The sequence below is a fragment of the Ambystoma mexicanum genome, chromosome 2q (genome assembly GCF_040938575.1).
Source record: "Ambystoma mexicanum isolate Mex_15411 chromosome 2q, UKY_AmexF1_1, whole genome shotgun sequence".
Taxonomy (NCBI): domain Eukaryota; kingdom Metazoa; phylum Chordata; class Amphibia; order Caudata; family Ambystomatidae; genus Ambystoma; species Ambystoma mexicanum.
In genome coordinates, this window is record NC_090924.1 from 1,230,273,993 (window position 1) to 1,230,293,081 (window position 19,089).

At 43.1% G+C, this 19,089-nt stretch overlaps 1 protein-coding gene across 3 annotated transcripts in view; it reads left to right on the forward strand.

Moving 5' to 3' along the window:
* Positions 1–19,089, forward strand: part of VWDE (von Willebrand factor D and EGF domains) — a 550,953-nt gene that overhangs the window by 424,631 nt on the left and 107,233 nt on the right. For all 3 annotated transcript variants that reach the window (XR_011303393.1, XM_069648623.1, XM_069648624.1), the window contains exons 14-17: positions 5,162–5,317; positions 5,435–5,539; positions 12,202–12,316; positions 16,250–16,500. Coding sequence is in view for 2 of the 3 variants with exons in the window: in XM_069648623.1 (XP_069504724.1) it covers positions 5,162–5,317; positions 5,435–5,539; positions 12,202–12,316; positions 16,250–16,500 (627 nt within the window). In the remaining variant the exon portion in view is untranslated. The remainder of the gene's footprint in view (positions 1–5,161; positions 5,318–5,434; positions 5,540–12,201; positions 12,317–16,249; positions 16,501–19,089) is intronic.

Here is a 19,089-nt window from a genome sequence, read left to right on the forward strand (position 1 = left end):
AGATTGTTCCAATGCACCCACCATCTTTCAACCGTGTTTTGCTGTCCGCCGACATCGCCGAAAAAACATACAACACACCACATTGCACTTGTTAACCTTATCAAATACTGTTTCGAAAAAACATACAACAACACACCACATTGCACTTGTTAACCTTATCAAATACTGTTTCGAAAGGTGAGGGTTGATGAGGATGTGATGGGATGTGGCAGCAAGAAGCAAATAAATTGTGTTTTTTTGTCACGAAAGTCATACAGTACATTTGGAGATGTTCCTTATTATAATGTGCGTAAAGTACAGGTGAAGGACTAATGTGTCTGTTTTACAATGTATTAAAAATAATATTCAAGTCAGATTGGCGCCCCAAGAGCCTGGCATCTGAGGCAGCCACCTGCAGTGTTTGATGGAAACAGCGGCACTGCACCTGTATGCCACTACAAGTTCTCATGAATGCGTTGAGCCATGTTGTTGCAAAGTGAGAATGTATTTAGATTCTGAGTGAAGGTCACCAGCTTTGATTTTTTGGTTGCGAGCTAAGGAAGCCCACGCATGGGCCAGAAACTGTAAGGGTCATTTGATTTTTGACCTTGAGAGAAAGGGAATATTTTGTGAGAAATGCAGTGAGAGGAGGTTTGTACTAATGAACATTTGATAAGGTTATGCATTCCAAAAGTGTGTAAGGAACATGTAAAATCAGTTCAGAAAGAATCTTTGGTCCGAGCGCATTGAGCATCACGGTCTGAGTTACGCGAAAAGAATGGAGACGGTGAATATCATGTACGTTTGCTTTTAACGACTGTACACTGAAATGAGCATTAACTTATTTTTAGCTGAACATTTATTTTGGAAATGTACCTCACGTACTATCTTTCTGTGTGGTTGTCTTTTTTATGTAGCTATCGGGAGTGCAGAATGTAAGTGTATGTAGAGTATCACTAGATTCACCCAGGTTGAACGCTAATATTTCTTTAAAATGTCATGTATGACCATATCCAATTATGTATCAGTTTCCACGTTCTTTTTGTCTTTTTTGAGAGTGTTTGATGTGTATGCTAATTGTTAGTTTAAACTATATGCCGAATTAAGAAATCAATAGATATATTGTGATAAAGGTCAGGTATTGATACTTATTTTCTGTTATGTTTTCAAAATAGCTACATCCTGCCTTACTGCGATTGCCATGGATTCCAGTTGCCAACTGATGGGTTTTTTATTCGCCAGGTGCACCTGGTCGTCAACGGCTGGCTCACTGTGACTGTTTTGTGGGACGATCGTGCAGGACCCATGTGCCCGTACGCTGCACTCGCAATTAGGAGTAACATAACATCTTTTATGGTGCTCTAGGCCCAAGTTGTTGCAGACGCCCTGGAATTCACTGTGCGACCCAAGCGGTTGCTTTATTGAAAACAAACACTTTGTGTATGCAAAACGAACAATGTGTGCATCACGATTAACATTTTCGACTACAAGCGAAGAAACAATTTTGCGATTTCATTGAATATGGGAATAGTCGGATGTTCTCGGAGAGTTCATTGTGAAATAAAATGAAGTTACAAATTCTACAGTGTTATTGATTTCTTTTAAAGACCGGTTTAATAATTCAAATTCTGACGCGGTATGTTGTTAGTCGATGTGTGTTGCTTTTCGAGTTCTGCGTCACGTCACTTAGGTGATTTGGGCGCATTTGCCTTCGCTGAAGAGGAACGTCACTGAGAAAGGTGTTGGATATCACTAGGGTTTGTTATGTGAGGGTCATATGATTTAGCAACGTCACAGCAGTTTACCTTAGGCAGATGCAGCAATGGATGAGAATAGCACAAGATGGACGCGCCCCTTAGCCAGATTTCATATGTTTCTAAAAGAGGCGACATGAGGTAAGGTGATTTGGAAATGTTTGCGATAGATCAACATATGTATAAAAATACATGGTCTAACCCTCACAGCAAATTTATATTTTCTTAACATTGCACTTGTGAAACTTATGAAACAATGTTTGGGGAGGTCAGGAGTGATGATGATGGGTGGAATATTTATGCCTTGCTTTCCAATGATTTCACAAAGTTTGTTGAGATTTTGTGCACAGCTTATATGACGGTTGTATGTGCATTCATTTGACAGTTTTGAAAAAATAAAACTTGGGTGGCTTTCCAGCAAATGTGTATAAGGCTCATTGGCAAGAATCGAAAAGCATGGTTTTGCAAATGTGGAAGTGTTTTCTTATTTGACAAGTGTCATAATGTAGTTAAAAAACATAGCAATATAGCTTTGGTGACTGAGGGGTAGGCTGTAGCCATGGCAGTGGCCAGAATGTCGTGGTCATGGTATAAGGTCATGATCCGGACAATGTGGCTACTGCCCATGACCACAAGGGGCAACACATAGGATTAAAGTGGCCATATGCACCTGGGACTGACTTTGATGGTAACATTATTAGAAATTAGCATACATTTGAAAGGAAAGAAAAATGTGTTTGTGGTAATATGGCCATAGAGTCTTCTTTTTCCCTTCTGCAGTCTACCATGGAAAGCAAAGAGGGGCCCTGTATGGAACCCTCGCTTTCCCTTTCCTTGGTGGCCGTCTTGGAAAGGGATTTTCCTTCCTACACCGGAATGCCGCAGGCGTCCCGGTGTAGGAAGAAAAATCTTTTTTTTCAGCACCCTGGTTTCCTGGGTTGGGAACCTAGGGTGCTAATGCCCTTCATCCCCCATTACAGGGGTTGGAATGGGGGTATAATGGTCCAGAGACCTCGTTATCCACCCTCGCTTCGCTTGGGCTGATAACCTGGGCTGTCGGCCGGTATCCACCGTTCCAGACCCTCGGACACGTCATTATGTCGCGCGCCAACGTATGGTCATCTGGCACTGTCCGGAAGGTCCGCAATGAAGTCAGATGTTCGTAGACGTCGACGGATGCAAAATTAGTTAAAATATTTGCAAAAAGTGTGTAGAAGTGTTAAAATTGATTGTAGAAGGTGGGAAATGGCAGAGTTTAAGGTGACACTTTGTAAATTCGACACAAATAATGCTATATTGGGTAAGTATGGTATCAGTAAGTTATAGGAAAATAGCACGCAGTGGTAAAAACCCATGAAATTCAATGAAAAAAGTTTGTTAAAGGGATGTTATGGTTAAGTTGCACTCATAAAAACCTTTAAAATTAAGTGAAATAACTTTGTTAACGGGACGTTATGGTTAATTGCACTAATAAAAACCTATGAAATACAATGAAAAAACATTGTTAAAGAGACGTTATGGTTAAGTTACACTAATAAAAACCTATGAAATTCAATGAAAAAACATTGTTTTAGGGACATTATGGTTACAAGTAAAACCAAAAAAAACCTGAAATTCGCCATTATGGTATGTTAAGCAACCATAACTCATGCCAACACCGTGCACTCCTAAGACTAACACCCAGGACATCAAAGATGCCATCACAAATGTCATTGATGACATCACTGATGAGATCACATATCTGGGCCACTTGTTTTTGTTCACTGACATATATAGGCCAGGTGGTTTTGTTCACTGACAGTCAGAATATTAAAACTGAAGAGGGTGCTATATATCTAGACGTTAACCATGTCATATGTTCTTTAATTACTTTCCTTAGGGTTTGGCCTCAGCTCATGGTGAACATACATGGGGAAATGAGCAGGCCTCAAACACACAATTCATTGTATACATGAAGATAAACTTCTATATTCTTTGAGTATGTCCGGTTATTTGGTTCTGAGATCATTATGGGTAATTCCAGCTAGCACATGAGACGCTTCAAGGTGCTAGAGTACAAAAGTACTACTGGCTGTCGGCTTTATAGTAGAATTGAATGCAATATAATGGTGTATCAGTTACTAGCAATATCCCAGCCCCATGCTTGGGGTGTAGCAGTACTTTTGTAAATCTAGGCAAACAAATAATCTGTAAGCTTTTGTTGGCTCATGTGTTTTGTATTTGAGCATTTAAGGCCCATTCTTAGGAGGGGAGAAACCAGTAAGTTAAAAACAGTGTTCTTAATGCCCCAAAGAAAACTTTGAAGACAGAAACAGACTGGGCCTCATTCCGCTATTAGCGCCATGACTACCTCCAATAACGGTACTGAGTCCGCCCTGGTTCAATTGGGACTTACTGGTCTATTCCGACCTTTGCAGGACCAGTAAGTCCCCATTGAAAATGGCAATCCCCATTCCCATTTGAGCCCCCATAGGGCTCAATGGGAATGGGGAGGGCGCAAATAACGGGCTCGTTAATGGCAAGCCCGTTATTTGCGCCCTGCTCCCGTAACGGGAATCGCAAGGTACGTTTGGTCCGACCAAACGTAGCTTACGGGTCTCGTTGGAGGACCTCGGAATAAGGCGCAAAGGGATTACCGGCACCGGTGTCCTTACCGGTGCCCGGTATCCCTTTGCGCCGGGGTCAGAATGAGGCCCACTGAGTGTGTAAGATCGTTATTTTGTTCTCTCCTGTTCCCCTTCCCTTGCCTTGTCGCACTCTGAAACACTTGTGTATGAGTGCGATAGAAATAAAATATCAATATCAATATTATTAAACATTCTAATTTATTGCAGGGGACTGCCGCTGTTTGCACTTATAAGCTGCGATAACCTGCATACAATTTTCCACGTTCATGAAACAGTGTAACAGGAAAGAGGAAAGAGGAAATACAGGCATACTTACCTTTACTCTTTCTTATTACTCTCTGTTTTGTGAAAAATGTAAATGTGGCCTGCAAATGAATTTTTGCAGATGGCATTTACAATGGATTCCTATGGAATCCAACTGCTTTTACCAGGTGCTAAATGCAGGCAGATTCCCTAGGAATCCATTTGTTTTACACCTGCAGGAAAATCTCATGCATTTGTAAAATTGGGTGGTTCTGTGGGCGGAGCAGCAATGAAAATGAGGAATCGAACGTGCTCTCCTGTCTTCCACTACCCCTCTCAAACATTCTTAGCACCCCCCAGAAAATAAGAGCAAATAATAAACCATTTACCCCTTAGTGTACTGTTACCTTTACGCTCTGTGGACCTGCTCAGATGAATTGCTGTTATTCAAAATCCCTGAACCCTACATGTGTGCAAACATAGCCTATGCTTCTTTATTGCAGCAATTGTTATGGTTCTTGCAATAGTGACATGTTTGTGTTATTTCTTTCAATGTAGTACTCCGATGGTAAGTGGTTTCTGGCTGAGCCTGAGGTTATGCATGCTGCGTTCCGGAACAGCAGGGCCATTGATTGCCAACTGCCGTCTGATGGGCAACACTCGGATGGTGTGGATCTGGTGGATGATAAACCGATTGTGATGTGGCAAATCAAGGTAGAGACAGACTTTACGAGTGACTTAATAAGACTTGCTTACAGTGATGTGCATTCATTTCCTGATCATATGGTCTTGCTTCAGGATTTATGATGTGGGCATCTTTATTTGTTACAGGTTTCTAATGATGGTTATGTCTACAGTAACCCTAAAATAATGTCGCTGTTTGATGGAGCCTGCCAAACCTGTGACCCACAATCTGAAGGTTTATGTACTTTAAAGGTATGAGCTTAAATATCATTCCTAAATGTTTTGCAGTATGCCATGCATCTAAGTTGTAACACAATTGCTTTAATAAAACTGAACCTTTTAGTGAATTTCTTGTATTGTCACAATTGCACACATCACTCTAAAGTGAAGTGTGGTTATGATACTTTGGGCCTCATTAGGACCCTGGCGGCCCCGTAATGAACGGTGCTGGTACGGGACTGGCACCGTTCATTACGGGCTGCCCTATTACGAGGACTGCTGCGGGACCCACTAAGGACGCCTGGTCAGACCAGGCGTCCTTAGCGGGTCCCGCTAGCAGTCCAGGATGCTAACAACGGGCTCGTCATTAACAGGCCCGTTGTTAGCATCCTCCCCATTCCCATTGAGGCCTGTTGGGCTCAATGGGAATGGGGATGAATTTTTACCAGGTCCCAGAAAAGGCCAATTACCGGGTCTGCCAAGGTCGGCATGACCCGGTTATTGCCCTTTTCTGGGACCCGGTAAAAAATCATTACCGGCGGCAGCCGTGCCCTTAACAAGGGCACGGCTACCGCCAGGGTCGTAATGAGGCCCTTTGTATTGTTATAAAGTTTCCTCCAATAGCTTTGTGGTTAGATTTTAAATGTGCCCAGGATGAGCTGGTGGCAGCAGATATTTTTCAACTGTGTTTTATAGCTTTTTACACGTGCATTTATGCATTTTTTGCATTTGCCATAAATGGCTATTAATGGCTAATAAAGGTGGGCAGCACCCTAAGATGGTTTTGCCACAAGGTATTTGCTTGTCCTTTGGCCATTTTGTTCTTTGGCCTTCTTCCTGCCCTCTGTGGTTGGTAAGTGACAAACATGGGAATCTCTTTCTGGGTACAGCACCTGCGTTCTTACAGCTCCTGCTTTCCTTTGCAAAGAGGGAGTTTGTGTGTGAGCCCGTATGTGGTTCTGGAATTGTCTGGTCCCAGTGCACATCCTAGTGACTGAATGTCTGCTGCTGGTCTGAGAGGGAATCCTCAGGAGCAGAGAAACCTAAGTCAGTGACTATGTTTCCCTGATACCCTCTTTATGAACTGGTTCTTAAATTCATAACACGGTGACATCCTAACAGGCACTGGTGTTTAGCCATCAAACCGTCCCCTCCTCTTGCTTAGTTCTACTGCCCCTCACTTTGTTTCACAGCAACATATCTTACTGTGGTTCCACATTTAGTCCTAAACTGGCATTTAAACAAAAGAATACTTGTTTGTTATTGGAAACTCAGACGCAGGAATCCTCTTTTGTTCCCCTGCACTGTCACCATCAGTACGTGCATACTGTAAGACCTTCATAGAAGGATGTCACATTTGTTTTGCGAAAAGCCCAACCATAGGAACCAAAGAAGAGTAGCAATTCATACATAACAAACCCAAAGAATTAAAATCAGCAGTAAATGCCAACTCACAAACAACGCCTTATGATTAGACCGTAAATAAAACCACAAAAGACCTAATAAAATCTATAGGAACAGACGGAAAGCTAACTGGAGCACCCCCACTTAGAAAAATATATGAGCAAAAGAATAAGAAATGTAAACAACAAAGGCTATATATCATCCAAAGATAAAAACAAGGTGAAGGTAAACACAGGCTTTAGACTTATTTAGAGAGTTTATCTAAGAGGCAAGGTGGCATTCTAAAATAAAAGTGCTCAGATGCAAATTAGGACCACTTTTTCTACAGTACAATCTGTGACCAATCGGTGGTTGTCGTCCCTTCTCCCGTAGAGGGAGAGGTACCCCTTATGGGATTACGGATGACCATTCCCAAAGAACATGGTATTCCTCTGCTTTATTAGACCCTCCCTCCTTCCCCAAACCAAACTCTCCTTGCCTGTTCCCAATCATCACCAATGCCTTTTATTGTGAGGTCAACCAACCTGTCAACCAACCTGGTATGTTATATCTGACTGGCGGCCCTACCAACTCTTTCATATATAACTCCAATACAAATACTGTGAAGAAGAAGATGGCTAGGAGTAAGAAGATCACTCCAGAGAACCAAAGTGAACGGTCTAGTCTTTCACCGCATTGGACTGCCCAAGGGGAATACAAAACGGCAGAGGGAAAACAACATGGAGAGAGCCATCCTCTGACGAGGAAACCAAGGAGACGCTGACCCATCGAACAGTGGACCACAGCAGGAGAAACTGTGCACAGAGGCGAACAGGAACACAAAGGTAGTCCACAGAGAATGAGCTACTTTCCTTGCTGCCCGAACAAACCTCTGGGTGCCCCCAGATCCGGAAAGCCACCAGAAAGCAAAGCTGTATCCCTTAGAAGAGAGAACAGACTGGCAGAGTGACAGCCACCAAGAAGAGAAACCCAAACACAAATTGACTGGCGGGGATGCCACCTATCGCAGAGAATGCCCCAATGCTGCCAGAGCCGCATAGGGAAGCACCACTGCTCGGAAGACGCAAACCACAGAAACAGGTATCCGGGCAACCCGAGAGGTGCTGGTGGTCCTGCAGGTATTGGGGTGCAACTGAAGAACACAGGATAAGAGGGTCTGGAACCCGCACAGATATGAGAGCAAGATAATATAGGGTCTGGGACCCTGAGAAAGGCAGAGACAGTACAGAAGGGAGCATATGCTTGGCAGCAGAGTAAACCAAGCTATTGCACAAGAGCATTGCGAGTCTGGGACTGCACCCATATGAGAGCCGAATAATAAGAAGGTCTGAGACCCAGAGAGAAAAAGAGACCGTCGACAACCAATTGTATGCTTGGCAGAAGAGTAAACTAATCTATTGCGTGCACACTTTGGAAGTCTGGAACGTGCGCCCACATGAGAATTTGATAATAAGAGAGTCTGGGACCCTGAAAGCGAAATAGACAGATCAGAAGAAAACCTACGCTTGGCAGGAGAGTACACCAAGCTGGTATAATGTACAACTGCAAGTCTGGGGCTTGCACCCATAAAAAAAATATAAAAGTACAGTGATGTTTGTCCAAGAAAACAACGTGTCTTGCCCCAAGGAGATAAAGAAAGGAAAAGAAAGCAGACAAAATCCAGTTGAATGGAGCTAACCCCTGACCCTTGGAGTTATACATTGTGGAGCATTTCTTTTGTTGTTTTGATCACCGAAGACATTGGGATCTTTCTGTTCACGTGAACTGTCATTACCACTTTAATTTGGAAGAGAACACCCTTACACATTTGTTTTAGGTTATTAGTGTTAGGGTCAGTGGTGGACTCTTTATTTGTTATCCTGACTTGTTAACTAGTTTATTCTTTGAGGCAGGGAAACCCCTCTGAACTTTAGAGATAGCAAGGCCATTTTCGCAACCCTTTTACTGGTAAATAAAAGTTTGTAACCAAAACTATGGCACCTTTGTGTCTGAGCCTTACTTTTGCACCCTTACATGTGGGATCAGACCTGGTAGATGCAAACTGGGGTACCCTTGGCTTTACCAAACATAGTGAGTGCACCAGTAATACTTCAGTAGCCTCTAAGAAGACAATAGGTTTTGTTCTCTCAACTAGTAGGGAAAGTAATCCTGGAACCTGGGGAAAAACAATTGATACCAACAGACTTAGTATTAATCCCAAAACGTGATGGCTGGTGTTATAGAAGCAGATATTAAGATACTAATACAAAATGATGGCAAACAAGCATATCACATTAAAGCCAGAGACAAAATAGCTCTATGTATTTTGGAGAAATCTATGTTCCCCAACATGGTAGAAAGAACTGAGATAGAAGGCACTGATGGGGGAACCAAAGGCTTTGGAGGAGCAACATAGAACCAGTAACAACTCCTGAGGTAGTAGAGACCCCCATCAATGAAAATTAAATAGAAATCATGTACGACTTGATCTTCACACAACATAATGACCCAATGTTAGCGGGGGCTCTCCTCAAAGTTACCTCAGAGAAAGAGGGAAGAGCAAAAGAGAGTCCATTTCTTTCATTAAGCATAGTTTGCTGTATAGGATGATACTGGTCAAATTGTAGTACCCGACAGTCACATGAGGATGGTTCAAGAAAATGCATGTGCATATCTTATGGCTGGACATTTAGGAACTGCTAAGACCCAAGGGCAAATAGTAAGTCAATTTTATTGGCCAGGAGTATATGCAAATGCTTTTGTTCTGACGTGTCCACTGAGTCAGGAAACTGCTACCCTTACTCCCCCTCCAGTTCCTTTTCAAACTCTCCCCATTATTGATGTCCTTTTTGCAAGAATAGGAATGGACATTGTTGGCTGTGTGGTACCTTCTAAATTGGGAAAAGCTATATTTTAGTCATAGTTGATTATGCCACAAGATATCCAGAGGCTTTCCCAATGAGGTCTAACACTACACAACAGATCCTCAAACATCGTCTTCCTTTTTTTTTCCAAGGTGGGCTTTCCGAAAGAATTCCTGACCAATCAGGGAACCACTTTTAGCAAGTTCTACTGATCAAAACCCTCAGAACCCACAAATTGATGGTTGAATCACCCACAAATTGATGGGTTAGTAGAATGGTTTAATAAAACACCAAAGACTGTCCTTAAAAAGCTTGTTTAAGCATATGGGAGGAATTGGGACATGATGATACCGTAGGCCCTATTTTCTGGCCTGAAAACTCCACATGACTCCTTGAGCTTCTCAACATTTGAACTATGTGCGTGAGCCCAGCGATGTTCTCGATATGTTGGAAGCGCAAGAAGAAACTATATTACCCCTACACCAGACCACACAACGTCTAAAGGAACATATGGGTGCAGTTAGATCCAGAGTACATTCATATTTTAGTAAGTCCCAAGAACACAAAAAAGCCAATTATGACTGAAAGGCAGTCACCCGTTCCTTTTCTATCGATCAGAAGGCATTGGTGTTCCTTCCCACCTCGGAGCATAAGATGTTGTCCCGGTAGCATGGTCCTTATGAGATCATTGAACAAGCTGGTCCCTGTAATTATCATGTCTCACAGCCAGATAGAAGGGCCAAGATTCAAATGTATCGTGTACATCTTTTAAAAGAGTGGAGGGAAGATCCAGTTGAAGCCACTTCTGTAATGATGGTCAGTCTTCTAGATGATGTGGGATCAATTAAATTCCTGCTGATCTCTTGTTCAATAAAAAAGAGGACTTCAAACCGCTTTTAGACAGTTCCTGGATGTGTTTGACAGTGAACCAGGATGAGAGAAAGGGTTTTACCACTATGTCCGAACACCTCCGGGTAGGGATGTTAATTTAAAACCCTATTGATTTCCTGAGGCCCATAGAGAAATAGTTTGACAGGAAGTGGAAAAGATGCTGGCTTCTGATATAATAGAGTCATGACAGTCTCTAGTCCTTGCCAATAGTCCTAGTAGTGAAACCGGATCAATTGTGGAGGTTTCAAATTGACTTTCAGAAGTTCAACGCCCTTGTCCTAGGAGCCTTATGGGTTTCCAAAGGACAGTATAGGAAAAAAGGATTTAGTGGCAAGGAGACTTCAGTAGACATCCATTTGACCACAAAACAAGGTTAAATATACAGAACAGAAAAATGCTCAAGAAAAATCAAAACGTTTAGGAGTCCCATAAATGAGAACAGCAGAACCCCAACAAATGGAATACTTCCCTAACTCGTTTACATTAAAATGTACAACATCCACTCGACTAGGAACGGTCCACTCCGAGAGTGGCATCTCTCCGGAGAGACTGAAAGATCTCAATGGCAACACCTAACAAAAGGATGAAGGCTCAGGATCCAGCAATGTCTTAAAAATAATTTGATGTGACATGTAAATCAAAATAATGCTCAAGAACTACACACATGTGCTAGTTATATGCATAATTTGTTTTAAAGCACAGCATTTGCCAGCAGAGTTACATCTTAAAGCCACTGGATGCGATTATTTACTCACCTATGCATGCAGATGGAAATAATGTTGCCTGGCAATTTGCACAAACTTTATTTTGATTTGCAGTGGGTGAACGTGGCACAAACAAGAACATATCTGTTTGAGTGGGGATAATTGCATGGATATATAAAGAATTGTACGTTAAATATATTTCACGCTCACATATTCTATATCTTCAACCAACAATTTGGCATGTGATGTTATATTAAAATTAACCAGAAAATAAGCATATATGCTCTCAGGAATGCTTTTTCGTCATGGTATTTTTGACTGACTGAATCCATGAATAGACTTTCAACCATCCCCAAATCATTAGTAGCCATGATGAGATTGTGCTCAAGCAGATAAACAGAAATACTGATTCAGATAATCCATTTGAGGTCTGATCTGGAAACGAATAACACATCCACGTGAGCAAGATCAGATATGTTGATAAGCATCTCATTTTTTATAAAATATCGTTTTAATGAACATTTTATGGGAGCCACAAGCCCCTCTATGCTTACCTGCTGCTGGAAGAAAACACTCTTCGCTCACCATGACCGAGGGACTCCTGGTATTTAGTAGTAAGACTTTGTAGTATGCTACTATCTAGTTATTTTACTACCCCAATTCAAACCACATATGGGTTCTATTTGCTTCACTGTTGTGCAAACATAAAAGGAATGTTTGCATATGTGATGAACTGCACTAACTGCAAACTATACTTTTATATACAAACATGTTATCAAGCTTCTTCCTACACTTTTGGATCTAAAATAGGTCGGTTCATGCTATTGTTGTTTTGTTCCTCCTTCCTATACAGGAGAAAACCTGCAACATCGAAGGACTCTGCTATGGAGAAGGAGACCCAAACCCCAGCAGCCCCTGCTTACTTTGCAGACCCGAAATATCCAAATTAACGTGGTCCATCTCTGAGAGTAAGTGATGTTTTTGTTATGGTTCATGCTTCCCACAAGAGAATTTGTGGCAGGTCAGTTTTCCGTGGCATGTGTAAAAATCATTTTTTTTTCACAGCATGCGTGTTTAAAATGGCACATGATATGATATGTGGAAACAAAGGGAGGACAAAAAATTGATCTTACTAGGCCTTGCGCCATTCAGATCGCACAATTGCAGGGAAGAAGGAAGGGGAGAAGTGTTCGGCCGGAGATGAACGGGGAAGTACAGTTAACTCACAAGTGCAGCCAGCGGTGGCTCATAAGTGCAGAGAGAAGGGACTGTAGGGCTGCAGATACAGATCTTTAAGTGCTGGGGAGCCTGGAAGCAGTGCAAGGGCAACTGGACTTTTAGGAGCATGTGACCGAGTTCAGAGGGTGAACAGGTGACCAGTGCGTGGGCAGTCAGGTGCATCAGCAGGGGAGAGGAAGCAAAAAGGAAGGTCTTGAGTTGCTTCCGGAACCAAAAGTGATTCTGCTCAAGTTTGAGAGAATCAGGGAGGCTGTTCTAGAGGGAGGCCCCAGCCGAGGAGATAGATCTGCCCCCAACTCTCTGCTTGGAGAAGCGCCTGACCCTCAGAGAGTTGGAGGTGGATGATCAGAGAGCTTGAGAAGGAAGATGTTTCGGAAGAGAAGGTTGTAGGTAGAGTGTCCCCAGGCCCCAGAAAGCCTTATGATGGGTCTTGAACCTGATCCTTGCAGCCACTGTGAGCAAGTGAAGAGATTTCAGAGCTGTAGAGAAACGATGGGCTTGAGGCCATGGACAAGACTTGCAGCCCTGTTTTGGATAAGTTGTAATAGTCGAGGAGTGGAGGCAGGACGATTTAGAAAGACACTGTTGCAATAGTCCACCCTAGAGAGGACGGGAGCTCTAGAGACAGTGAGTTTCTGCGGGAAAGTGAGAAAAGGAAGAATATCTCTGAGGAGGTGAAGCTGATAGTTTGACTTCTTAGAGATGTCAGAGGTTTGAGGAGAGAAGGAGACGGTGGAGTCGAAAATGACACCAAGGATCTTAGCCTCACAGGAAGGAGCAGGAATAGGGCCCAGAGTGGACGGCCAGAGAGAGCGAGATAGGAAAGGAGGGAGCAGGGGTCCCAATAAGGAGGATCTCATTATAACTGGCATTAAGGCAGAGATCATTGGTGGCACACCATTCCTGAATTGTGGCCAGACAGTCTGGTATGAGAGAAGAAGCAGAGGTGGCTGAGGGGAGCCTGACAGAGAGCTGAGTGTCTTCCACATGACATTGAAAATTGGAGCAGAAAGCAGCGATGCAGTGGGCAAGAGGTACCAGGTAGTGGTTGAAGAGAGAGAGGTTAGACCCCTTGGGAATACCACAAGTAGAGAGGGAGATAGAAGAGAGGAAAGACCCCAGTTGGACCTGAGAGGGTCAGTCAGTGAGAAAGGCGGTCAACTAGGCCAAGGCCTGATCAGTAATACCAAGGATGTAGCGAAGGCGATTGAGCAGGATGGCATTGTTGACCGCGTCAAAAGCAGAGGATAGACCGAGGAGAATGAGACTGAGCAGAATGAGGACAGTAGGGAGATTAGAGTCAAGATTGGAGAGCAAGTCTTCACAGGTGTTCAGCAGAGAAGTTTCCGTGCTTCTGGCAGCTCTGAAGCCAGACTGGTGGTCATGGAGGCAACCAACAGATTCAGTATGTAGATTAAGTTTGGAGATGGCCAGCTTTTCCAAGAGTTTGCTCAGGAAAGGAGTGATGGAGAACGGGCGATAGTTAGCCACAGAGGAAGGATTGTGCAAGGGCTTCTTTAGAAGGGGGTGCACAAGAGAGTGCTTAAAGGGGAGGAGAAAGTTCCAGTGGCAAAGGAGTGATTGCAGAAATCGGCCAAGGCAGGAGCAATCCACCAATGTTACTGCTGAAATGTAGCTGGCACCCCATTACAATTAATCCAGTTATTTTGATAATACAATAACGCTTCTTTTACATTTTCGAATGCCTTTTTGACTTTGTTTCTGTCAGTGTGTCAGCAAGTATTAGGAAGCAAATACCATGGTGGCTGAATTTTGTGTTGATTTGCCATAAAATCTTGGAGGAAAATTCCTCTCTGCCCAGGTGAGTGGTACAACTGGCTGCCTGGCACTTTTGACCACCTGCTGAAGGTAGGGCAGAAGGACTTATTTTGGCTCCTTGGAGATGGGCTATCTAAGGTGGCAGGAAGTCCTTGAATTCCCCCCCGGAACAATAAATACACTCTCCAGAATAAGGTATGCTTGAAACTTGTCTTTGTCTGAGCATTGTTTTGTCTTCAGCCAATTGCACTGAAATAGTAAATTGGCTTACGGCACTGGAGGTGGCAGGAGGCAGACCACATTCCCATGACGTACACCCCCAAGATAATTCTTCCCTATATTCCTGGCAGAGTTGAATGCTGTCCTCCACTTGTGAAGCACACAACCCAGCTCTACCAGCCTTTCTGCAAAGAGAGTTGCATACCACTGGGTGGTATACTACTACCAGTTCAGTAATATGTCTGTGGGGTTTAATAAGAACCAATTCTACTAAAGCAGGCCATTTCTTATATATGGATCCTTTTCACCTCTTAATTGTGCTAAAATCTTCTTTTTCGTTGAGATTCATGCTAACATGTGTTATTGCTATATGCTAGATCAGTACATGGAGTCCAATGCTGCCAGCCAGAAACCAGCCTTTGCAGACATACATGCATTCTGATGTCTCTGTTGTCACACCAGGTGCCTGCCAGCACTACCCCACTTGCCATCAGTTACCTTAGACCTTCACTGGATTCTTTCTGTAGCCTTTTCCTTGCCTGCCTCCATGCCATCCACCTGACTGGCTGGCCTTGCTTGTGGGCACCAACTACGGCAATCATTTTCCTTTGATTGGCCTCTGAGTTTAGTTGCCTGGTGGAAATGATACAAGGGTGCTGTAACCAAGCATCTGGACATGTGGCTGGGTGATGATGTTTTATTACCTGCTACCACTGGGAATATAGGCATTTATATGTGCTGAACCCTTAGTGTGTGCCCTTGCATCAATCACTCCCAGAAGTTGCGCTTTTGGGCACATAACTCTCCATTTTTCGCACAAGTGCAGGTAAACACTGCTTGAGTAACTACCTACCATTTTTGTGAACACTTTGAATACAGACGTGTACATTTACGAATGTAAGAGGCAAACATTATAGAAGTTGGATTTGAAATCAATGAGCGTTAACATTTTATGAACTCACTTTTTGGACATGTCTACAATTGAAACTAAAAAACACACAATTAAAATTGGTTACAAAAGAAACACATTTGACATTGGTTGAATTTTGATGAACCCTTTGCGGTCTATTTTTCTGAGACCTGCCTATTCTTAACACTGGCTCGGTGCCAGAGAGAAATGTTGCCTCCCATTGACAGATGACTTTCTGGAGGAGAGGTACGGTTTATGCTGTGGTAACAGCAATGATTCCTATGGAATCTGCCTGTTTTGTGTCATCCAGGGAATACATTGCAAATGATTTCTATGATACATTAATTACAGGTCTCCTTTACACTTTTTTGGAAAACGAAATGTAAAAAAGGTGTTATGGTGATGTTGCTTTAGCAAATGTCTGTACACTATATCTTGCCAATGTAGAACATTTCATTGAGGGGACCCGAGTGTGTCTTTACACTAACTTTGGTGGTCACTTATATGCGATTACCACATTTTGCTAAATGACTCCACAATAATCTGTTTGTATCCATCATTGCAAAGGCGACTGATGTTTCATTAAGGCAGAAACAGTGTGTCATCACTTCCAATTTTTATATTGAAATGCCAATGTTGTTCGTGCTCAGCAAATAGGTTAAATAAATAATTACAGTCTACACTGATAATGCTTTTTGCAAGTGTTACTTTATTTTGTTAAAAGCCACTTACCAAAGCTAATATCTTGTTGCAGGCAATACAGCCCCTGTGTTTCAAAAGTTGCAACACAAGCTGCAGACATTTTATGGGGAAAACTTTGTGTATCAGTTTATGGCGTCCGATCCAGAGGGCTCGGCCATCTTGTTCACAATGGACAAAGGACCTGAAGGCTCCAGTCTATCGCCTGCTGGACTTCTCATTTGGAAAGCCATGTCAAAGGAGCCACAGATGTTTCATTTTTCTATAACTGATGACTGCAACGCTGAAACTAAAGTTTCTGTAGAGGTAACACTACTCATATGCAAATATACATTTTAAGTTCTTACTATGGCACTTGCCTGTCTCCAAAGAGGAGTGGCAAAGGGATGTATGTTATACTATGTTATGTCATTCAGTAATTATACTGCGCCCATCACTACCATAGTGTATACACATTTTTTTATTGTAGCAGAAGCATCTTCAATGGGCAATGTGTTAGGGCAGTTTTTCTATAGTCCAACTAAGGGCTTAGTAAAACCATTCTACTGAGGCAGTACAAGACTCCACTCTTAGTATAAGGCTGTACCACCTGAGTCATTATAGCGTAGACAGAGCAGCCAGGCTTATCTTAGAAGTGAGAAAAGGCTGTAGAATCAGTACAATGAAATTGTAATACAAATGGTCCAAAGAAACACTAAAGCACTATGTATTGTAAAAAAATAATGGTTTATTTAAATATAAGCAGGCCCAGATAAATTGTTACGGAGAATTCTCAGAAATGTGTTAATTCCTCTCTACCTTAGAGAGTCCGAACTCTTTTGCTGGACTTTAGGACTTTTAATTTCTAACATGGAGAGAGTGAGACCTTTTTTCTCACTCTCTCATGTATTTTTCTGTGATTTGGACTATCTGTGTTTCTTTTGACTTTGGAGTCTGACAAACTCCATAGGCATCATCTTTGCCTGTGACACACAGCACCTTCAGTCCAGTGGCACAGGGAAGTCTCTTAGATTTTCCAAAGGTTTAAATACATTCTATTGGGGAAACTACTGTTTCCAAGAGCAGTGAACTGAAAATGACTTTACTTACATTTTTTGTAACTTTTGAGACCCAGCACACACTATCTTACCATAGGGTGCTGGAGGGGTTATTTAGTATCCCCTTTGTCTAATTTCTCATGGAGCATTTTTATGTTACCCTTTCTACAATTAATGGCTGGTGGCAGTGGTTTACTTTTTACTACCCTTGTGTGTTGTTACTGTGGGCTGCGTTCGCAGCTGCAGTAAGGCACCCATGGGTGCGCATTTTGTAAAAATGGCCCCGGTCTTCTTTTTTCACCATTTCTTGTCGGAAAGGTCCTTCTTGAGATTTACTCTGTGCCCCAAACCAGGGTTGGTCCCTTTGCTCATTTTGCCTTTGGCAGGATTCACAAGTGAAGCCCGCCTTTGGCTCCAGTATGTCTGGCAGGTGCAGGAAGTGAGGGAGGTGCTCGAAACTCCCTGTGCTTAATCCCCTTGGTTACAGGAATGCACCCAAAGGTGATTGGCCAGCTGGCTGTCCGTCCGGCAAGGACAGCCACCCTGCTGTGTGATTGACAGCTATGCTGGAATTAATGGGAGAAACCCGTATAAAAGGCAAGGCTTTTTGGCTTGGAAGGCAGAGTCGACCACTGGACGAAGGAATCCGAAGAAGAAATTGGAAGAGATGCCTGCTGCAACTCCTGGACCATTGGTTTGCCTGCTGAAGCCCTGCTGCTGTACTGAAGCTCTGAATTCGTTTCGATTAGAGAAGCCTTGGGTTGGTGGGACCAATCAACCCCAAAGTGAACTTGTTTGGACAACGTCTCGGAGATGGCTGTACTTCCACTGCTGCTGCTGCTGGAACCGAAGTGCCAGGGAGAGGAACACCAAAGGCTGAATCCTTAGAAGTCTTTCCCTTATTCTTGGAGCATGAGTGTTCTCAGTGACTTTCTAAATCGAATTATCACACCCCTGCCGCACACAACAGGACTCGGAAGCATCATTGAGGGGGACTGGGTAAGTGTGCATTTGTGTGTGTTTTGTATGTTTGGGCGGGGGGAGTCTTGGGTGGGGAGGGGGTTGGGGGGAGTCTTGGTTGGGGATGGAGGCAGGGGCTCAGGGAGGGGTGTTTGTCAAGTGAAACCTCCCAATTTTTAACTAATTGTTTCTGGCAGGGGGGGTTTGATAGGGGTGATATAGGGGTGGGGCGGAGGACGGTGGGAGTGCTGGAACATCGTTATTTCCCTTTTTGAAGGGTGCCCAAAATCATCCAAAAAAAATCGGCCTTTTGGTTTGGCGACCTACTAAAAGCAAAATTATGACATAGAACCTTTTCTGCACTACATGTGCTCTGGATGTTTAACTTAGCCAGAGCGCCTGAAAAGTGAATGTGTTTATAACAGTAGTAAATATGTTAGATGTAACATGTATCTGTGTTTTTTAATCACTACGAATGTTTGTATGTCCTGTATAAATAAGTGTACTTACATGTATTCTGCCAAACCTGTGTTATTAACAGTGGTCTCTGTGTACCCTTCATCACTCTCACACTCTCCTAAGTCTAAGGCTTGCTGCTCAGTCACACTACCCATTTAGAGTTTGGCTAGACATTAGTGTCTTTCCCTAGTCATAAAGAATGTGGTGGCCTCTCAGAATATGTCCACAGGCATGATAGTGAAAATCCATCTTGACAGCTACCAATTGGATAGTTTGGCACCTAATGTGATACATTGGGCCTCATTACGAGGTGGGCGGTAAGGGATTACCGGCACCGGTAAGGGCACCAGTGCCGGTAATCCCTTACCGCCCTACTACGAGTTCCCTTTGCGGGTCCTCCCTCAACGCCTGGTTTTTCCAGGTGTTAAGGACAGGACCC